The sequence below is a fragment of the Macaca nemestrina genome, chromosome 8 (assembly GCF_043159975.1).
Source record: "Macaca nemestrina isolate mMacNem1 chromosome 8, mMacNem.hap1, whole genome shotgun sequence".
Lineage (NCBI taxonomy): Eukaryota > Metazoa > Chordata > Mammalia > Primates > Cercopithecidae > Macaca > Macaca nemestrina.
In genome coordinates this window covers 43808384-43832230 of record NC_092132.1, presented here as the reverse complement: position 1 = coordinate 43832230, position 23847 = coordinate 43808384, and the positions used below count along the sequence as shown (strand labels likewise).

The 23847-nt window shown below is 38.8% G+C and overlaps 1 protein-coding gene across 3 annotated transcripts in view; it reads left to right on the top strand.

Annotated features, from left to right (window-relative positions):
- LOC105476041 (grainyhead like transcription factor 2) overlaps positions 1–23847 on the top strand; it is a 184607-nt gene that overhangs the window by 123626 nt on the left and 37134 nt on the right. For all 3 annotated transcript variants that reach the window (XM_071067933.1, XM_011731661.3, XM_011731660.3), the window contains exons 9-11: positions 6658–6816; positions 18817–18904; positions 19411–19550. In XM_071067933.1, coding sequence (XP_070924034.1) covers positions 6658–6816; positions 18817–18904; positions 19411–19550 — 387 coding nt within the window. The remainder of the gene's footprint in view (positions 1–6657; positions 6817–18816; positions 18905–19410; positions 19551–23847) is intronic.

The following is a 23847-nucleotide window of genomic DNA, read 5'->3' as shown; positions in this document are numbered from 1 at the left end:
TAAAAGGCAGCTCTCCATGGAATGGTCAAGGCAGATATTTCTGCAGAGTTGACATTGGACTGAATCTGAATGAGAAGAAGGAGCTGGCAGTGTGATGATCTGCAAGGACAGCACAGAAGGCAGAGCACACAGCAGGCAGCAAAGCCTCTGAAAGGAGAACCAACAAAAAATTGAGCACTGAAAGAATACGGGAAACTATGGTAGAGTATGTGAGTCCACCAAGTGTGCATCTCTGTGTATACATACATACCCACAGAATTGAGAGGAGAAAATAAATATTTTATCAGGAAGAAAGGAAGAAATGAAATAAACATTCTTAAAAAGTACTTCCTAAAAGTGCTATATCATTGTACATTTTATGAAATCTAGGCATTTCTTATATCCTCAACAAAATAGCAAGCTCCCTGAGGGCAGGTAGTCTGTCTTACATCCTGTATTCCCATCTCCCAGCACGATGCCAAGCACAGAAAGAAGACATTAAATCACTATTTGATGAATACATGCATAAAAAAAGATGGTTGCCCAAAGCTGAGATTTCACATTTTAATATTGTCTACTTTTAGTCTATCTTCTGTCTCAATTTGGCATTGCATCTGCACACAAATACAATCCTATCAAAATGGAAGAAAAAAGGTAAAATGTGAGAAAGCTGTCTGTAGAAATTCTAAAAACCAAGAAAGGAAGAGTGAAGAATCTGGCAAAAGCACATTTATATAGTTATATATTGTTTGTGAAAGGAAAATGTTAAAATGATTATTTCTTAATATATACCTTGTACCTGTGATTTAGAGGCTTATCCTGTGCAATTTCTTGGAAAAGAATTTTTTTTCAACCTCAATTATCAGGATATAAGTAGCTTTCTTAGTCTTTAAAGAGAAACATCTTAAAAGTGCAAAATACAATTGTTTAAAGAGGAAAATAAATACATTGTATCAAATCACAGATGTTACAATTTTTTGAATCCCAAGTTGCTTTCTGAATCAAAGGTAGGCCCATTTATTTTAATGGAAAGCTCTCAGAAAAAGCTTTAGGAGTCAATAATCAAGTTAATGTAGCAATTCTAAAGCTCATTGATTTGTGTTTATTTTAATAAATCTTACTGCATGAATAATGTACACCTGAGGGGTATTATAATTTCAGCAAAGTCACTTGCCTTGGGTAGAAAACACAAAATGGGAATTGTAATTCATATGTAACAAATGATTTTGTAAAAAAATGCCAAATATCATGAGACTGCTTCTATTTCTGGGAAAGATCTTGGTACATTTAGAAATAATCTTTCTATCTGAATCAACCCTTGAACTGATGACAAAATTAAAATTGTATCTATTATCTGCCTGAATACACCTGATCTAATGAATTCTTTCTTAAAAAATAAATTACATGCTATTAGCATTATAGGAAAACAAGTAAGTGAGGTTTTACAAATATTATATGAGCATTCGTAACTTTCTTAATGCTTGGGAGACAGATAGATTGTTTATGGCATTTATACATCTTTTACATAATCAAGGCTTCCACCGAAGTGAAAAATAACTTTCTGTGCGTGACATTTGGATGAACATTTGGTAGAGGAAATTATACCTTTTCCTTAAGCCCCTCTAATACATATTTACAAACAAGTGCTTTGTAGATATACTTCCAAGTAATTTGCTTTCACATTTGCCTGCTGTGCATGGAGCTGAGATATGGTTGGGTTTGCAAGATGAAACAAATGAATGCTTATCAGTCTCCAAGCTAAGGCTTTAATGTCCTTCCATGACTTCCCAAACTCCTCCCCACCCCCAGTTTCAGTTAAAGTTCAACCATTTGGGTTTTGAGTGCAGCACAGCGAGACTATGATTGATACCATCAGGTACTGAAACTGTGCTTTGCCAGTGGGTCAGGCAGCTACGCAAGGGGAAAACAATGCCAACCCTATTATAAAATCCCTCCCTTATAGGTTCACTGGGAGCTGACAACACAATGTAGCAGAAAAGGCAGATTCTTGTGTTGTTTACTTTTAATGGAATTAGAGAGCCCATTAGAGCTTCTGCTAAGGACCTCTCTCTATTGAGAGAATCCAGCCTAAGTGTCTCCCGGTGAAGTCTGATGTGACCTTTAAAGACCATCTCTCCTGGGTGGTTGGTTTTTATAACTCCTCCAGGGAAAATTCGGTCCATGTATTATAGTATATTGCCAGTAAGCAATTATTTCAGTGGATCTAGTGGGGCTGTCCCACTTAAATGGCCCTTGTAAATATTCACAATCCATCACGTCGGCTCTTAGTTGAGACTTGAGCTGATAAGACCACATTTAATATTGCTTCCTGTCTGTCTGAGTGTATGTCCACTGTGAGTGACACGTGGTTAAATCAGTGAGCCAACCATGAATCTTAATAGCTTAGGAAATAGTCATCAGCACACTTTTCTCCTCTGGCTCCTGTAGTTCTAGCCAGGCTTTATGAGGAGTGGAAAATAACCAGTCTGTGTTAAGACTCTTGTGATTATGGCCACCAGCAGGAAGATCTCTATGAAGGACGTGGCCAAAATGATGAACAACTGCATAGCTCCCCAGAGTGATCATTTGCTTTGCTGACATACAACTGCGTTTATATACTCTGGCCAAGATGTTTTTCAGATGTTCCCTGAAAAGTACACTTTTTTATAACCTAAAGGTTAGTGTTTGATGAAGGTGTTGTTATCTTTAGAGCATCATCATACATTCTCTCTCAATCATCCCTGACTTCTGTGGTTGCAGGAACTATAACCAATGTGTCTATGCTAGCACCTAGCACAGCCTCAGGAACTTAGTAGGCACTTCAAAAATATTTGTTGCATAAATGACTGTTAAATAAAAATTCTCTGCCATTAGGGCTTCTCCAGGGACAGTAATAGCATTTTCTGTGTGGCTGTAGTGGACAAAATACTTACACCATGAAAAATCAGTAGGAGAATCAGACATAGCGTGTTTTTTCTTTCTTTCTCTCTCTCTTTCTCTCTCTCTGTGTCTCTCTTTTTCTTTCCCTCCCTTCTTTCCTTCCTTCTTTCCTTCCTTCCTTTCTTCCTTCCTTCCCTCCCTCCCTCTCTCTCTTTTCTCTCTTTCTTTCTCTCCTTCCTTCCTTCCTGTCTCTCCCTCCCTCTCTCTCTCTCTCTCTCTTCCCTTCCTTCCTTCCTTCCTTTCTTCCTTCCCGTCTCTCCCTCCCTCCCTCTCTCTCTCTCTTCCCTTCCTTCCTTCCTTCCCTCCCTCCCTGCCTCTCTCTCTCTCTTTTCTTTCTCTCTTTCTCTCCTTCCTTCCTTCCTGTCTCTCCCTCCCTCCCTCTCTCTCTCTCTTCCCTTCCTTCCTTCCTTCCTTCCCTCCCTCCCTCTCTCTCCCCTTCCTTCCTTCCTTTCTTCCTTTATTCCCCTTCCTTCCTTCCTTCCTTCCTTCCTTCCTTCCTTCCTTCCTTCCTTCCTTCCTTCCTTCCTTCTTTCTTTCTTTCTTTCTTTCTTTCTTTCTTTCTTTCTTTCTTTCTTTCTTTCTTTCTTTCTTTCTTTCTTTCTTTTTCTTTCTTTCTTTCTTTCTTTCTTTCTTTCTTTCTTTCTTTCTTTCTTTCTTTCTCTTCTTTCTTCTTCTTTCTTTCTCTTTCTTTCTTTCTCTCTTTCTTTCGAGTTTTGCTCTTGTTGCCCAGGCTGGAATGCAATGGCACAATCTCTGCTCACTGCAAACCTCCACCTCCCAGGTTCAAGAGATTCTCCTGCCTCAGCCTCCTGAGTAGCTGGGATTACAGGGTCCCGCCACCACACCCAGCTAATTTTTGTATTTTTAGTAGAGATGGGGTTTCACCATGTTGGCTGGGCTGGTCTCGAACTCCTGATGTCCAGTGAGCCACTCACCTCGGCCTCTCAAAGTGCTGGGATTACAGGCGTGAGCCATCGCGCCCAGCCTGTGTGTTCTTTCTTAGTAGTCTTCATCACTCAGTTCCTGTGAATCACCTGACATTTGCATCTTTAGTCATTCTCTTTTTCTTTACTGTTCCTCAGTCCTTGTCAGGCCCCTGCTGTAAGCCCAGTGAATGTGTGGGTTTGTATTTCACTAGTGTTCTTCAAGCCCAGGGCTCTGTTTTGTCTTCCCGGGGCTTCTGTACACACCTGCCTCTCTGTACACACAACACAGAGGATGACTCTGTGTTGGTCACCGCTGGATCACTCATCTGTCTCCCTCTTGGACTGTCAGCTCCGTGAAGCAGGATTTTGGGTTTCTTTTCCATCCCCCGTATCTAATGTTGTGTTTGACCCATTGTGGGCTTGTGTGGATGTTTACAGACTGAATGAATACATGAATTAAAGAAATAAATGAAGGAAATGAATATATTGGTAGTTAGATCATCTTTTTTTAAAGCAACTTTCGTGGTGTATATTTAAGATGCACAACATGATGTTATGGAATATATGTAGATACTTTATCCATCATCTCATATCCACCGTCTCACACAGTTACCCATTTCTTTTTGTTTTTGGCAAGAGCAGCTAAAATCTACTCATTTAGCATGGATTCCATATACAGTATATATATTTTTTTCTCTTTCCCCCGACCTCCATCTACAGTACACTTTTATTACTGATGGTCCTCATGTTGCACCTTAGTTTGCTAGATTTGTTGGCATAATTAGATCGTTGTTGGGCACTTGTTTTCAGAGAGTGGCTGGAAGTGTGAGAGCCCAGGGGTCAGGGCATAGGGTTTCTGTAATCAACCTGTCACTAAGCCCTGTCATCTGGCCTGACTGGTGTGGATGTGGTACCCCACTAAGACATTCCTCAGTGCCGAATGAGGAGCTCAAAAATAAAATAAAAATGAAGTTTATAGAGATGTAGCACTAAAAATGAGATGCCTGTATTGCCAAAAGCCTACAGGCTTTAGGTTTGAAATGAACTAGATCGGGCCTAGTAGTTAAATCAAAATTTCAAAAGGCTTTTATTTTATTTATTTATTTTGAGATAGGATCTCGCTCTGTCACCCAGGCTGGCAGGGTAGTGGCGCGATCTCAGCTCACTGCAGCTTCAAACTCCCGGGCTCAGGCAATCCTCCCATCTCAGCCTCCCAAGTAGCTGGGACTACAGGGATGCACCACCACACTCGGCTGGTTTTTAAAGTTTTTGTAGAGATGGGATCTCACTATGTTGCCCAGGCTGATCTCAAACTCCTCAGCTCAGGTGATCCCTCTGCCTCAGCCTTCCAAAGTGCTGGGGTTACAGGCAAGAGCCACCGCGCCCGGCTGAAAAGCCTTTCACATGCAGTCCGTTTCTCATGGTTTTACTTCCTTGAGGGCTGCTCTCCATAGTGTCGCTGTGGTGTGACGGACTTCAGGTCCAAGGCTTAAAGGTGAATGGAAAGCCCAGGGAATCAAATAAGACAAGCATTAAATAGTACATCAAATGAAATAGTTTTCAGAACACATAATTGTACAATTTTAAAGCAATAAATAATTTAACATTTTATTTTAAATAAAAAGAATACATGTGGCATCAAATGAAAATAGTACCAAGAGTATAATACAGTGTACCTGGATCTCCCCAGAAACCACCTCTTAATCATCAGTGTAGTTACCACGTAAACCTGGGTGCTACACTGAAACCTCCATTCTGTGATAAATCACTCTTAAATGGTATCAATGGTCTGCCATCCACTATGTAAAATGAGGAGAATTTTAGCTCATTTACACTCCTCCCTCTTTTCTTACCAAATTTTATAATAAAATAAAATAATTATTTTTAGTTCTTTTGTTGGTCAGCATTATAATCTTATTAATTTCCTGGAGTTTCCATTTTTTTGAATTCGTGTGATTTCTCTTACATCTCTTGATGCCTTGTGCTGTAAGGTGAGGATACCTTCACTATATTCACTATATTTTCTCTCTCCTGTTTCAGATCTTACATTTAACAATCTTTGACTTTTTCACTAACATGAAAGTATATACGTATCTACATTTTGTCCTGCAGGGGGATCCTAAAGGGAAAATTGAAATCTGAAGACATTGACTTGTGTAAGGTTTCTTAGCTGGTTAGTGCTACAGCTGGGGCTAAGACCTGAGGCATTTGACTCCCAATCTAGTAGGCTTTCCGCAGATAAGCTCAGTGATTCACTCATCTAATGTTTATTGAGTGCTTATTTTCCTCCAGGCACTAGGTACCAGTAATACAAAAATAATAAGTGGTCTCAAATTGCATGCTTCATAATCAAGGAAGAAAGACAGATATGTAAACAAATAACTAGGTTTCAATGCAGTAATTTGCAAAGGAAGGTGTTATCTGATTTTTTTTTTTATTCCACAGGTCAGAAATTAGAATAACTGATATAACTATTAGAAGTGGCAACTTTGATGTGTTGAGGAAACAGTGTTTTACCCAGGCCACTTATGCATGTTTAAAAAATAAGTAAGACTTTGCTGATATACTTCCAGGAAAGCAATTTAAATGGTCCATTTCAAGATTAAATGTGAAAGCAGATTTTAAAAATAATGTATAATTATAAATTATATGTTTTATGCTCAGCATGTTTTTATGTGAAAAGATTATCAAAATATTCTTCAGTTGTCCTTATGGGGTTGTTTAGTATTTTGACTTAAAGTCTAAAGTTTATGCATTTATTGTACATTCTTTTTATGGTGACTTGTGAACTTTTTCTTTCTGTTTCCCTCAGATTTTCATCACCGTGAATTGCTTGAGTACAGATTTCTCCTCCCAGAAAGGGGTGAAAGGACTTCCTTTGATGATTCAGATTGACACATACAGTTATAACAATCGTAGCAATAAACCCATTCATAGAGCTTATTGCCAGATCAAGGTCTTCTGTGACAAAGTGAGTAAAGATGACAGTTTTTTATAAAGGTATCTTTGTTATTACGTATTACTTGTAATGGCATTTCTTCCTTGTCACCTTCACTTGTCTAGTGGTGTCAAAATAGTCACTTTACTCATCACAGTGGGAGTGGTAATCTTTTATTCTCAGTTCCTGTTAGATATCTAGGAAGTCTTTAGTCAACTGTATTTTTTTTTCAGTTTATCATTTTTATCACTAAGTTAACGATTGACTGTTTCTTAGCTCAGGCTGCTATAACAAAAAACCGTAGACAGGGTGGCTTAAACAACTGAAATGTATTCCTCAAAGTTCTAGAGGCTGGAAAGTCCAAGGTCAACATGTCAGCTAATTTGGATCTTAGTGAGGGCTCGCTTCCTAGCTTGCAGACAGCTGCTTTCTCACTGTGTCCTCACATGGCATAGAGAGCGAGCATGCACACAAGCTCTCTGGTGTCTCTTTTGCTAAGGACACAAATTCTATCATAAAGACTCTACCCTCATGACCTCATCTAAACCCAATTACCTCCCCCAAATTTCACCTCCAAATACCATCACATTGGGAATTGGGAGTCCAACATATGAATTTTGGGGGCACACAAACTTTTTAGTCTATAACACATTGTGCTGTAGGTTTGATCCAATGAGATAGCTCAAATAACAGATTAATATTCTTTACTGGGCGTAGATCCTGTCCCAGAGCATATCAGTGCATCCGTTATTATTTTATGGGTTAAATGGGACCTCATCTAGGACTTTTTGGAATGGAAATAGCACTTATAAAATAAGTTCATTAGTACATATGCACTCAGTAAACATGTACTTTGAATCTCCCTGAATCCCACCCCAAAAGAGTTGAAAAATTTGAACAGAAGAACTTAAAACCCTATGATTAGGTGACAGGAAATCCTCACAAATCCCAAATATGAATGGGACCAAGCATCAACAATTTCAAACCCTGTGTGATATCAGCATTTGTGAGGGAAAGTAATGGGGCCACTTGATAGCCAAAGAACAGGAAACCTACAAAGTTGTCCAAAGTACTCACTGGAAAGTGAAGTGGGCTGTCTCTGGACAGCATGTGAGACTTGGGTGGGAGGGTGCAGATCTAGTGGATTCTAATTTGCCAGTGAGTGTAAGAGGACTGAGCATTGAAATGTTTTAGGCTCTATGAACTCTGGGAAGTCAGAAACTAAAGTTCCCTTCTAAGACAAAATCCTGCTCTGGAAAAAAAAAAAAAATTCTCGGAGTAAAGTCCAAGTTGATTTGGAAAAAAAAAAGGTGAGAAGGAAAGAGGTCAAAATGAAAATGAAGAGGAAGATGGGAAGGGATACAGAGTAGGCAGATCTCAGAAAATCTGACTATATTTGTATCACTTTGTGAACACACCAGATGGGGACCCTGGGAGCCACGAAACTAGAAGAAATCCTGGCTCACTCATTTCACTTGAAAATGACCAACAGAAAAGAAAAAGCAGTTGAATCCCATACAATGTTTTATGAAAAAAGAGATTAAGATCAGACTGACTTCCCTATGAATAATGAATGCGTTTCAAAAAGATAGGCCCACAAAACAGGTGAAAACTGTAGCCTAATATTTCAAAATAAGCTAAATGAAATTAAGGAAATAATGGACGTTATGAAGATCAACATAAATCTCAATTTGAAAAAGTCAACTTGAGATGTGTAGAAAATAGAATGACTTGAAAAAGATGAGTTGGAATTCAAGGAATTTAGAAATAAAAGATTAAAATGGATTAGAAATAAAAACTATGCTAGAAGCAACACAAGAGTAAATAAATATAAAAGATAATGCTTTAAGAAAAGAAGCTAGGAAACAAAATTTTTAAAATCAAAGGAAATGAAGAAAGAAGTGTGAGAGAAAATACAGATATAGAAGAAAGGTAAAGGAGATGTAATATAGACCGGGTGCATGGCTCACACCTGTAATCCCAGCACTTTGGGAGGCCAAGGTGGAAGGATCACATGAGTCCAGGAGTTCGAGACCAGCTTAGGCAACAAAGTGAGACCCCTGTCTCTACAAAAAAAATGTAAAAATTAGCCAGGTTCAGTGATGCATGTCTGTAGTTCTAGGTACTCGGGAGGCTGAGGCAGGAGGATTGCTTGAGTCCAGGAGTTTGAGGTTGTGGAGACCTATGCTCCAGCCTGGGTGACAGAGCAAGACCCTATCTTAAAAAAAAAAAAAAAAAAAAAAAATTCCAATATACATATAATAGGAATCTTTGAGGAAAAAAAAGTGGGGGGATGGAATACTAAAAATACATTGCTTTAAATATGCATTTAAATACATATTCTCAAAGGAAAACCTTAAACAGAAAGTATATGTATTTAAACAGTCCACCACACACTTGGGAAAATTGATCCACTATAACCAATACAAAATAGTTAAGCTATTGGACTTTTTGAAAAAAGAAAATAATTTTCTTTGGGCCTCTAAGTAAATAAAATAAATATTAAATCACTTATAAGGAAAATTTGATTATCAAACTTTTCAACAGCAACACCTTGTCAGAAGACAATGATATTTAAGGTAATCAAGTAAAGAAAATGTGGGCCAAGGATTTTATACACAGCCTAATTGACTTTGAAGTGTAAAGACTGCAGGCACAAACAAAATAAACAAATCCCCAACATCCAGAGAATATTTCTTCTCAGGGACTCTAGTAGTGAACACAATTTAGACAAGCAGTATTACTGTAAAGATATTGGTAAAACGATGGGTGGTGCACATTCAGGATCTATTTACCTGTAGATCTAATTCTAAATGATGGCAGAGACAGTGTGACAGTATATTCTGACAAGGTAGACATCGTACAATTGTTTTAAAACTGGGAAGGATAGGAAGGGTATATGAGCAGTAAAATAAGTTGACTAGCTGCTTATAGATTAACTGTGAGTGAAAGGATAGTACTTCATATTAGATGCTGGGGAGAGAGAGGAACAGGAAGAAGATATTAGTAGCCAGTTCACTGTTGCCCATCACTCTTTTTTAAAATTATTTTTCCCTAAGTTATTGGGGTACATGTGGTATTTGGTTACATGAGTAAGCTCTTTAGTGGTGATTTGTGAGATTTTGGTGTGCCTATCACCCAAGCAGTACACACTGCACCATATTTGTAGTCTTTTATCCCTCAACCCCCTCCCACTTTTCCCCAGAAGTCCCCAAAGTCCATTGTATCATTCTTATGGCTTTGGGTCCTCGTAACTTACCTCTCACATGTCAGTGAGAACATATGATGTTTGGTTTTCCATTCCTGAGTTACATCACTTAGAGTAATAGTCTCCAGTCTTATCCAAGGCACTGCAAATGCCATTAATTCAGCCCATCACTCTTATAGGTGCTGCAGTCAGTTGTATTAAAGGTTTAATACTATTAACATGTTTGAGAGTTCTGGTTTAGCAGTGGCAGGAGAAAGCAGAGATGGTCAGGAAAACAGAAAGAAAACATGTAAACAAGAACTGCATAGGGGTTAGGGACATGCGGTGTAGCAGTAAATATCCCTAAAGTCTCAATGGCCTTTCAGGCCATGATGATTTCAGTTAATGCCAATCATCCAGCCATCAGAGCAGCAGAGCAATCAATAGGACAGTTTCCATGACACTGGTAGGACAGTAGGACAGTACACAGTAGAACAGTTTAGGACAGTTCAGAGTACACAGTAGGACAGTTCACAGTAAGGCAGTTCAGAGTACACAGTACACAGTACAACAGTACACAGTAGAACAGTTCACAGTACACAGTAGGACAGTTCACATAGGACAGTTCACAGTACACAGTAGGACAGTACACAGTAGGACAGTTCACAGTACACAGTAGGACAGTTCACATAGGACAGTTCACAGTACACAGTATGACAGTACACAGTAGAACAGTTCACAGTACACAGTAGGACAGTACACAGTAGAACAGTTCACAGTACACAGTAGGACAGTTCACAGTAGGACAGTTCACAGTACACAGTAGGACAGTACACAGTAGAACAGTTCACAGTACACAGTAGGACAGTTCACAGTAGGACAGTTCACAGTACACAGTAGGACAGTACACAGTAGAACAGTTCACAGTACACAGTAGGACAGTACATAGCAGGACAGTTCACAGTATACAGTAGGACAGTACACAGTAGGACAGTACACAGTAGAACAGTTCACAGTACACAGTAGGACAGTACACAGTAGAACAGTTCACAGTACACAGTAGGACAGTACATAGTAGGACAGTTCACGGTACACAGTAGGACAGTACACAGTAGAACAGTTCACAGTACACAGTAGGACAGTACATAGCCGGACAGTTCATGGTACACAGTAGGACAGTACACAGTAGAACAGTTCACAGTACACAGTAGGACAGTACATAGGACAGTTCACAGTACACAGTAGGACAGTACACAGTGTGACAGTTCACAGTACACAGTAGAATAGTTCATGGTACACAGTAGGACAGTACACAGTAGAACAGTTCACAGTACACAGTAGGACAGTACATAGTAGGACAGTTCACAGTACACAGTAGGACAGTACACAGTATGACAGTTCACAGTACACAGTAGGACAGTACATAGTAGGACAGTACACAGTAGGACAGTTCACAGTAGGACAGTACACAGTATGACAGTTCATAGTACACACACAGTAGGACAGTACATAGTAGGACAGTTCATGGTAGGACAGTACACAGTATGACAGTTCACAGTACACAGTAGGACAGTACATAGTAGGACAGTTCACAGTACACAGTAGGACACTTCACAGTACACAGTAGGACAGTACATAGTAGGACAGTTTCCATGACACAGCAATCAGTAGGACAGTTTCCAAGACAGTAGAGAAGTTTCCATGACAGTTTCCAGAGGCCTGTTAAATCAACAGACACAGTTGTATAGGAATGGTGAAATATCAAAGGTACAGACAGCATAAGCAATTTGCCCAGAGACACACAGTGAGAATGCAGAGTAGTTAGATGCAAATCTAGGTCTAATTTCAAACTCATTCTCCTGGAATTGATAAATAACTTTAAACATAAAATACCAAAATGACAACTGGCATTTCAACACCTCAACAAAGAGCCAAGGTAGGCTTTAGAAACAAAACCAAACCAAAATTCAGCTTATATCTTTAATTCAGCATATTAAACATTTTCAAATGATGTATAACAGACAATTTTTTTTTTTTTTTTTTTTTTTTTTTTTTTTTTTGAGACGGAGTCTCGCTCTGTCACCCAGGCTGGAGTGCAGTGGCCGGATCTCAGCTCACTGCAAGCTCCGCCTCCCGGGTTCACACCATTCTCCTGCCTCAGCCTCCCCAGTAGCTGGGACTACAGGCACCCGCCACCTCGCCCGGCTAGTTTTTTTGCATTTTTTAAGTAGAGACGGGGTTTCACCATGTTCGCCAGGATGGTCTCGATCTCCTGACCTCGTGATCCACCCGTCTCGGCCTCCCAACAGACAATTTTTTAAAGCAAAAATAAGGAAGCATTTAAATAATTTGAATTCCCTTACTTTATTTCAGATATTCCGGGGGAGACTGTAGAATCCCCCTCCATGAATCCCCTTCTTGGAAATAAAGAATAAAGTTAGAGATGACGAGAAAGAGGGGAAAGAATTGGATAGAGGAACCTGGCAATCCATTCATATTCACTTTGGTAGTTGGAATTGAAAGTGAGAGAGAGGGCTTAAGGATTCTCCTAAAATTATTTTACATTATAGTGTTAATGTAATAAATACTAAGAAAAACAAAGAATAAAAGCATGCATAATGTACAGCGAATGTTATGTTGTTGTTCACCTAAGTCCTAGAATGAGAGGGACTATAAGACACTAAGAGGGCAGATACAATTACTGATTGATCATACCTTTTGTTTGAAAATAGTTTTATACATTTTCATTCAGTTATTTTAACCTGTAGAAGGGAAATGGTGAAAAAGAGGATTGTATGGATTTTTCCAAAGCAGTTGTTTCCTGAAGTCGTGTTAAGAGGGTAATCTGTGGCAAGGAAAGAAATGGTTGAAAGAACCACTTATTTGTGTGAATATGTTTGTAAATATGCATAAAAACTGGGAAGGACTATGTCAACAAATACCTTGCCAATCAGAAAGTAGGTGGCATTTCCAATAGCTCCTATTTTGCATATCAGTCTAGTAAATATCAGTGCTAAGTAAAAGAAAATGGTTGGAGAATGTTGGATAAATGATAAGCATTTATTCCAAGTAAGTAGCGATGTCAAGAGGTTCTAGCAGGAAGTTACACATCCTGATGTTAAGAGTTGGAGTGGGGTGTGTCAGGAAACTCGTAAGGAAGAAATCTCACGGGTCCTGCAGGGTGTATTCATCGTAATTACTGTCAATTTATTTAACAAACTAGACCCGAAATCTTTTGCTGTAATTTGTCATCATTGTTGCACTCTAATTTCAAAATCCAAGTAAAACTGATTCCTGGGAGATTAAAAAGAGAAATAAAAGTTTAATTTGTATACTGTTCAAATGGGTGTGTAAATACAAATGCCCAATTTGACTTGTCCTTTCAGGCAAAAGAGTTGAGGGCTATTCCGTTTTAAAACCATGTATTTTTCTCATCACAGTCTAGAGTTTTCAAGAGATGGAATTCTGCACTATTTACAGTTCTCCAGCTTGATTTCTAATGAATCAATTAATTAATCAATTGTAATTAATCTCACATCTGTGAGAGTGCAGATGAAAATAAAGGGCTCTCCTAACCATACTTGGTATTAAGATACTTTTATTGAAATGCATGTGTTAATACATTTTTAAACTTCAGGATCTGTTTATATACCTACCTATATAGATACCTACATGCATATCTTTATGCTAACATTAAATTCTTTCACAATCTTTCGTGAAGATTTTGTGTTACTGCAAACAATAGCTACGCATGGAAAAACTGAGAAATAAAGCCACATTCTTAAAATACATGTACAGGAGCAACTTAAGTGTTAAATAAAAAACAAAGACAGCCATCACCTCTCAAGTGGTGGCAAAAATGATCACAATATTGGCAGGAATTTTTCAGATATATTTTCCAAATTTAACACTCTATAGTGAACATTTAGATGGAGGAAATTATTTTCAAATGACAAATTTAGTATTTGTAACGAATTATTCTCTTCTGGAAGAACTAGACTTTTACACTTTAATAACAGTGGAAAGAATATTTTCTCAAAGTCTCAGGTCACAAAGAATCATAGAGGTGGAATACTTGGAAGGTCTTGCTCAAGGAGTGTTTTCTTTACTTTAATGGAATGTGTCGAAGCTTCCCGGGGTCACTGTGAAGTCAAAAGCTTTATTCTAGAAATAAGAATTGTGGTTCTCTTGAGTGGATTTATCAAAATTGTTTTGTCATGCTGATAGCTGGGCATTCTGGGCAGGAAATTTCTTTTGTAGAAGGGCCACCACCTGCTTTATAGATACTTTGTGTTTTACGTTAATTCTTTGGATTTGGCATATAAAAGAGTGCCTGAAAAATAACAAGCATGTGACTTTGCTAAATTCTACATTGAATATACAGGCTTACCTCATTTTATTGTGCTTTGCTTTATTATGTTTCACAGAAAGCAGGTTTTTACAAATGGAAGGTTTGTGACAACCCTGTATCGATCAAGTCTGTCAGCTCCATTTTGCCAACAGAATATGTTCGTGTCTCTGTGTCACATTTTGGTGATTCTCTTGACATTTGAAACATTTTCATTATTATTATATCTGTCATGTTTGCGATCAATGATCATTGGTGTTACTATTGTAATTGTTTGGGGCACCTCCAACTGCACCCATATAAGATGGTGAACTTAATTGATCAGGGTTGTGTGTGTTCTGATTGCTCCACCAACCAGCCATTCCCTAGTCTCTCTCCCTCTCTTCCTTTGGTCTTCCTATTGCCTGAGACAGAACAATATGAAACCAAGCCAATTAATAAACCTACAGTGGTCCCTGAGTGTTCAAGTGAAAGGAACAATTGCATCTCTCTCACTTTAATCAAAAGCTAGAAATAATTAAGCTTAGGGAGGAAGGCATATCAAAAGCTGACACAGGCCAAGAGCTGGGCCTCTTGTATCGGTTAGCCAAGGTGCGAATGCAAAGGAAAAGTTCTTGAAGGAAATTAAAAGTGCTACTCCAGTGAACACACAAATGATAAGAAAGTGAAACTGCCCTACTGCTGTTGTGGAGAAAGTTTTAGTGGTCTGGATAGAAGATTAAACCAGCCACAACATTCCCTTAGGCCAAAGCCTAATCCAGAGCAAGGCCCTAAGTCTTTTCAACTCTGTGAAAGTTGAGAGAGATGAGGAAGCTGCAGAAGAAAAGTTTGAAGCCAGCAGAGATCACTTCATAAGATTCAAGCAAAGAAACCATCTCCATAACATAAATGTGCAAGATTAAACAGCAAGTGCTGATGTAGAAGCTGCAGCAAGTTATGCAGAAGATGTAACTAAGATCATTGATTAAGGTGGCTATACTAAACAACAGATTTTCATTGTAGAGCAAATAGCCTTCTATTGGGAGATGTCACCTAGGACTTTCATAGCTAGAGAGAAGTCAATGCCTGACTTTGAAACCTCAAAGGAGAGGCTGACTTTCTCATTAGGGGCTAACACAGCTGCTGTCTTTAAGTTGAAGTCAGTGCTTATTTACCATTCCAAAAATCCTAGGGTCCTTAAAAATCTTGCTATATCTGGTCTGCTTGTGCTCTGTAAACAAAACAACAAAGCCTGGATGACAGCTTATGTGTTTCTGGTGGGCTTAATTTTAAGCCCACTGTTGAGACCTACTGCTCAGGAAAAGAAAGATCCCTTTTAATTGACAATGTTCCCAGTCACCTAAGAGCTCTGGTGGAGATGTACAAAAAGATAAATATTGTTTTCATGCCTGCTAACACAACAACATCCATTCTGCAGTCCATGGATCGAGGAATAATTTTAATTTTCCAGTCTTTTTATTTAAGAAATGTGTTTGGTAAGTCTGTTGCTGCTATAGATAGTGATTCCACTGATGGTTCTGGGCAAAGTAAGTTGAAGTCCTTTTGGAAAGAATTCACCATTTTAGATGCCATTAAAATCATTCGTGATTCATGGGAGGAGGTCAAAATATTAGCATTAACAGGAGTTTGGAAGAAGTTGATTCCAGCCCTCATGGATGACTTTGAGGTGTTCAATACCTCAGTAGAGGAAGTAACTGCAGATGTGATGGAAACAGCAAGATTAGAACTAGAAGTGGAGCCTAAAGATGTGATTGAATTGCTGCAATCTCATAAGAAACATGTAAGGAGTTGCATCTTATGGATGAGCAAAGAAAGTGAGATAGAATCTACTGCTGGTGAAGAGGCTGTGAACACTGTTGGAATGACAACAAAGAATTTAGAATATTACATAAACTTAGTTGATAAAGCAGCAGCAGTGCTTGGGAGGATTGATTCCAATTTTGAAAGAAGTCCTACTGTGGGTAAAGTGCTATCAGACAGCATCACATGTTATAGAGAAATCTTTCCTGAAAGGAAGAGTTAATTGATGCATCAAACTTCATTTTTGTCTTATTGTAAGAAATTGTTACAGCCACCCCAACCAGCAACCCACCTTGATCAGTCAGCAGCTATCAACATCAAGGTAAGACCATTTATTAGCAAAAAGATTGCAACTTGCTAAAGCTTCAGTGTGTATTTTTTTAGCAATGAAGTATTTTTAAATTAAGATATATACATTTTTAAGACATAATGCTACTGCACACTTGATACACTATAGTGCAAACATAACCTCTCTATTCACTGGGAAATAAAAAAAAAGTGTTGCTCTTTTTATTTCAATATTTCTTTTTTATGGGGGTCTGGAACTGAACTTATAGTACCTCTGAGGTATGCTTCTGTATAAATCTTGAAACAGATTAATTATTTTCCCTTTCCTCATAAATAGTACAAAATAAAACATTAACTCAGAAATCAAATTCCTTGACCCAACTTGGGGTGTTTCTGGGGGCAGCTATAATTTATACAGGTTAAAAAAATCTAAATTTTATTTCTATTAAATGTTATATTGTACAGAGCCCCAAGCACGTAGAAAAATGCCTTACATGGACCCAATTAAAAAAATAGCTCCTATTACAGACTTTAGTATTTTAAAGAACCCCTTTGCTTATGTTTCACATCCAATTGAAGATTGTATCTGTGCATTTAGCACTTCATTTTTTGAAAATATGTTTTCTAGCACAAAACTGTACAAAACCTTTATATATCAGGAAAAGATTTCCCTAGCAGATAGTTTTATATTTTATTCCCCTTTTGCTGTGAATTTCCATGATCTGCAAGTGTCAATGACAATTCAAAACTTCATATGAAGCACTATAAAGTTCTCCCCTTTGGTAGTAAGTAAAATAATTATTTCATTTGGTAGTTTTTAAAATATAAAAATGCACATTTAAATGATCTGGTTAAAATATTAAGTTATTTCAATTCTATTGTGTAAAGCTCTTAGAAATTCCCTGGCACAGAGTTAGCTATTATTACTCATTCTCCAAAAATTAGTTTAAAGCCATAAGCCATCTCTTTTGTGAAGCCTTCATTGACCATAAATTCTCACTGTGTCATGGCATCATGCTGGCCAGAATTGGGAATCTGCTTTTCTACAAAAACCAATTTGATAAGCAAAAAATATATCTCGTTGTCCTGTAATAATTCAAACCATGTGTGTGTCTTTGTGAATTGCCTATTTCATGACTCTTGTCCATTGTTCTATTAGTATGTTAGCTGTTTTTAAAATTTGAATCATTATTTATATACTAAGGATTTGACATTTTATGTGATATTTTATTGCAAGTATTTTTGCCAACCTTTCCTTTGTCTTTTAATTGATTTGTTTGCATACAGAAGGATTAAATTTTTATATTGTTAAATCTATCTGTTTTATATGTGATGATTTGGGGACAATTTTGGAAGGGTGAAAGGTTGCTGGCCATTCTATGCATTGCTGCTCCCTAAATATGCCACCACAATGGGCAAGAACTGTAAACATGAATCTGAAACTTAGGGAAGGAGTTTAGGTGGGAGATGTTGATCAGAGTGTCACCTACCTAGTGCCTTGTGAAAACGAAGATACAGATTAATTCTTCCACGGCAAGAGTAGAGATAGAGCAAGGAAAAGGAATCCATTTTGGAATGTCTGTATTTGGGGGATAAGGAAAAGAAAATGAGTTAGCAAAGCTCATAGAGAGAAATAACCAAAGAGAAAAGATAGGGCATCATTATAGGCCATGAAGTAAAGAGATATAGGGTGGTGGTCAAATGGTTAAGTAGGATGCGATTTGGCGATTTGGCAAGAGGAGCCCATGAAAAAGGCAAATTGCAAAAACAAAGGAGCAAACAGGAGTTTAATAGACTAAACATTTTTCTATTTGGTTGAATGAGCACTCTCTCTAAGAACATATGGAAATATTAAAACAAAAACAAAAACCATACTTACATGTACAAAGTAGTCCTACATCTTGTGTGGTTTCCTTATGGCTTCTTTCATTTCCACCACTGTAATAATTTTTTAAAGTTTAAAAGGAAAGCAAAGGAAACATTTTATAGGGAATTCACACTTTAAAACCCTCTCCATGCCTAGGAATAAATATAATGGGTCAATGATTCATCTTCTGACATTTTATTATAATCACTAAAGTCACTTAATGGGTTTCATTGGTTTAGCGAACTGTGTTGATTTTTTCCATATGGATTCAAAACTGAATTTCTTTAAATAGGAAAGATACCAAAAAAGGAGAGAAAATCTGGGAGAGGCAGGATCACTCACAGGACACAAATGTGCTATAGACTTATGAGTGGTCTTGGCTTTCAGAACCAAAGCCCAACCTTGCCAGAGGAATAGAAATGGGGCTGCCTGGTTTCCTTCTCACCTGTATTGTTTCATATCCTCATGACTTATGTGTGACATGACTTTTGCATGCTCTGCTAATATGCCTGGCATTGTCTGTATTTTTTTTTTTCCTATCAGGGAGCAGAAAGAAAAATCCGAGATGAAGAGCGGAAGCAGAACAGGAAGAAAGGGAAAGGCCAGGCCTCCCAAACTCAATGTAACAGCTGTGAGTTTCACTGAGACTAATGTTGCTTTCTAAAGACTGCAGGTGGGCTGTGTCCACTGGGGGAACAGGTGGAAGAAATGGGTTGTAGGTAAAACTACATACATGCAAGGCATGGTTTGCCTTCCCCTGGCAGTGGAGACAGGGTGATTGATTATCCCTGTGAAAAGCAAATAGAATCACATGAGCACAGTGTGTTTGAGCTAGGAAGGACTTTGCAATAACGTGGAGACCAGCATCCTCCTTCTGCAGACAAGGAATCTTGGGTGCATGAAGGGATAGGAGGGTGTGAGGGGCGTTGAGCTTCACCTCAGGAGTGCTCACTTGAAGTCCATGCTCCTTCTGGTTTTGCTGGGATGAGGTGGTGGGAGGTGTCAAAGTGTGTTCACATCTATGGTATTCAGAAAGCTTCCTAGGAGAAAATCGTGGACTTTAAGACTAGGACTTAGAATTGAGAGTTCTTAGTCATATATGACTCTCTCATTTATGAGTTTTGTGATCCCATCCAGCCTCTGATGGAAAGTTGGCCGCCATACCTTTACAGAAGAAGAGTGACATCACCTACTTCAAAACCATGCCTGATCTCCACTCACAGCCAGTTCTCTTCATACCTGATGTTCACTTTGCAAACCTGCAGAGGACTGGACAGGTATGACCTACCAGCTAACGCCCACCTCCCATCCATCCACAGGGAAGGTAGGGCCTTAAGATAGAAGAATTTCAAGACAGTGTTGACCTTAAAAATAACTTACCTTCCATTCACTAGAGAAAAAGTCAATGTCATTCCCTATAGTAAATGCATTTTTATAGAAAGGAATGTCTCAGGAGAGGAAACTAAGTCGAAGAGGAGAGTAAGCTGGTATTAGTGAAGTGTTGACAAAGCGTGGAAGAGAAAGAAAGCGAGAAGGCTGATAACCTGTAAGTTTTGTTCTGTCAGCTTTGTCATGGCGGGGATTATCCTGACACAGTAGAGCTCCACCTAATGGTGGGAAGTTAAACTGCACCTATAACTTCATAAAGTTGCACAAGGGGAGTCTCAGCTTAAATAAAACTCATTCAACAAATTTTCGCTTAGTAAATAAAAAGTTCCCATTTAATAGGTAAATCATTTCACATCAAAATAAAAATGAGGTTGTAGACAAGCCCCCTTAAGAAATAATTTCTGTCTTCTAGTTATATCTACAAGTGAAACGAAATATTTCAAACTAACGTAAATGTCCAATAATTAACTCACTATGGTAGCTCAAGTTGATGGAATATCATGCAGTCACTAAAATTTTAATTATGGAAACTACGTAGCAACATGGGACCTAGTTATGAAAATGTTCAGTGGAAAAAAAAATGTAGAATAGTAATTTGTGTTCATATTATGATCCCAAAACATATAACTGAATTTGAAGGGAGCAAGAAAAATTGCAACACTTTTTACAGGGTTATGAGATATGGCTGATTTTTTGTTTTTGTTTTTAGTATTATTTCTGTTATGTGATTAAAAAAAATTGTGTGAAAAAGGAAAAAAATAATTATTTCCTTAGCATTAACCAGAATTGTTTTTCACCAAATCAATTGGGTTTTAATGAATTATTGATTCGATGAGTTTTCTTTTAAACCCAAAGTTCTTTGAGGAAACATCTGTTTTGAGAAATAGGAGTATACTGACACATTTAAGTTTTTCTTCCATTCTAAGCATGCAGACACTCATTGGAATTGACCTTAGTGTAGGAAGAGAAATCACTACTGGCTTTACTTTCTCTTTTAGATGTATTTTGTCCCCCAGTATTCTGTGTTCTTTCATTAGATTCATGAGACAGAGCAACTCTACAACCACAGCTTTTTTCTTGTTATTCATGACCCAACATGGTAATAAAATGCCTATAGCTGTTTCTGAAAACACATTAACACTAAAAACTGATTTAACATTTTCATCCTGTCTTACTTGTTGGATAAGAACAAGGACACAAAGTGGGGAGGAGGAATTTTATAATTTATCAAGATAAGCATGCCAGTACCTATTTTTTTTAATTCCTAAGACCGTGGTGATGATTTGTGTCTGCACTGTCTGTGCCCCATGGGATTTTATGGAGCTAGGTTTCCATGCCTTCCAGAAGAAGGGATAATTGAGTTAAATTGTTCTTATTGTTTAGTTTACTGTCATGACTCCGGCCTCAGTTCCATGTCAAAGCTAACAACCTGACCTGTTCTCTTGGCAAGATTTCTCCAAAATACACAAAGTGTAAATTAATCTGAGGAGGAAAAGTGGCCCTATCTGGCTGCTCTTGACTGTCAGTCCACTGACCTATCCTGCCCCCAGGTGTCATGAGCCCGGCTGTCAGCCTGAGGCAGAATCAGAAGGAAAGTGCAGATGTTTCAGTCTGTTGGTTTCAGCATTTGCCAGGCAGCCCAGTCAGCACCCCCCTGTATATCCTGCTTGTATATCCCGCTGTATATCTGAAGGCCTTCCTCGGAGCTCTCAGCCTTCTCCCATGGCCTTGGATTCGGAGAGGAGGATCAATGAAGAAGCCTGCCCTGAGTTTCTGGTAACAAAGGAACACACTCAGCTGTCCCTAGAACAACCTGTGACTATCCTGTGATTGATCAGCTAGCTTAGCTGAAGGAAAGGAGCTTGGACAGTGGCTAGGGACTTTCAGACTGCCTTTTCTCCAAAAAGCTAGATGCCTGGGAGATCCTTTCAAAGACAGGAGGGAAGAGGCAGTGCCATGGCCTGAGATTCGGGGATGGAGCAGAGATTGGCTAACTTTGACCTGCAAAACAAGAGCCAGCGGTGGCAGGTCAATGGATATGGCTGGTTTCCCTTAAGTGGGTAGAAAGAGAAAGGGGAGCAAGAGAGACGCAAGGATTTGTAGCATCTCAAAAACCACTGCAGTCCTGAGACTTGCTAAAATCAGCTGCATTGCAGCTGTACACAACTGCAGGGCCAGCAGCCCTGTGGTTCTCATGGGCAGTGAGGGACTCCCAAGCTATGCTGAAGCTACAGGGCAGCAGTCCTTGTTCACTCAAGGACACGACTTGGGGAGTGGGTATTTCGCTGTCAGGCTACCTGCCCCCCACCTCTCCCATTATCTCATTGATTCACATGTGGATTGAAATATTCTTGAGACACTCATCAAAACTATTATGAAGGAATAAATCCAATGTGCAGGCACTATGGAGCCCTTCAGTCTCACTCACCTGATATTGAATCCCTGATATTCAGGCTGTTTTTGTCTGGATGCCTTTAAAGGTCATGTGATTAGGCGAGATTGGGAAAAATGGTGGGATGCAGAGGCATTGTCTTTTTAGATAATGTCTACTTTGCTTGCATCAACCTTCTTCAAAGCTCTTGAACCCAAGGAGGACTCCTCTCCTCTCTCACACACTCAGAAACCATTTCTTGCACTGTTGTTTGTAAAAAAAAAAAAAAAAAAAAAAAAAAAACTTTTTCCAAATCATAGGAGTTATTGATAAGGATTCAGATTCCTGAGTTCCATCCTTGATCTTTTGAGTTAAAATTCCCCAAGTGAGTTCCAGGAATTTTTATTTACGATAAAGTCTCCAGATATTTTTATGCACTCTAAAGTTTGAAAAACATGCTCTAAAAATTAAGTTAGTGCAATGGGCCCAACAGCTGACATGGTAGAAATAGTGGGTCCTTGTGAGCAAGGAGGAGAAATGACAAAGAAGGGACAGTGATGTAAAGAACATTCTGGAGGGTGGGAAAACACCTAAGAGAAGGCTGCTTCCATCTTTGAGTCACCAACCAACTTTGCAGAGGCCAGTAGTCAGGCCAGATAGATGCACTATGCCACGTTTAAAGAAAGCAGCAAAACACAAGCCAACATGGGGAACTTTATCAAAATAATCCAGTTGCATGGCCAGTGGAATGCCCCAGCCTCCTTCACTTAGGTGGGTTACTCCATATTCATGAAATTAAGCAGTCCTATTCCTTGTACATCCCAATGACAGTTGCTCTGAATGCCATGCTGAGACTTCTGGTGGGAAGAAAAAACTTACCTCCTCTGTTTTCTGTTTAAGAAGAAACTAAGTATGCAATACAAAGATCCTTCCAAAGACGGGAGAGAAGAGGCAGTGCCATGGCCTTAGATTTGGGGATGGAGCAGAGATTGGCTAACTTTGACCTGCAAAACAAGAGCCAGCAGTGGCAGGCCAGTGGATATGGCTGGTTTCCCTTAAGTGGGTAGAAAGAGAAAGGGGAGCAAGAGAGACAAAAGGATTTGTAGCATCTCAAAAACCATTGCAGTCAAAAACCACCATAGCCATTAAAAAATTAAGAGGACAAATTCCTGTAGAAATCTGAGCTAATGACTAGAATGACTCATTCCCGGAGAGTTCCAGGTAACCAGTCTTGTTTTGTAACTAGATCTAGGCTTGACGGCATCCCAGGAACAGCCAAGAGCCTTTGAGAAGGTTTGCAGGGAGGTTGTCTATCTAGACACAGCTGTTTCTCACCCAGGCAGAGGCAGGGACAGTGACTAATGTACTAGAATCAGAGGTTACTTTTGAGTTAATATGTAAATACCTGATACTAACTCACTCAAACACACTCAAACACACTCAAACACAATAGTCCTGTTCTTCACTCAAACACAACAGTCCTGACACACACAGATAAAGATGACAAAAGACTCACAATTAATGTTTACAGATAATTGGGTCAAGAGGACATATGTACATAGCAGATGCCCTCTGGATTTCTCCCATGGTTCTTTCTATAAAATAATAAGGATGCTTCATAATTTCTTTAATCTGATTCTGCCTTCTGCCATGCCAACTACCTAAAGTCTGTCTTTGGAGATCTTCCTTCTGGCCAGGAACACTTTCCAGAGCTAAATGACCTTTCCTGGCCTGAAGACTGTTGACTCCTAAATTTCTGTGGTTGCAGGGATGCCAAGATACCCTGAGCCCCTTTGGGGAGTAAGTAGACAGGC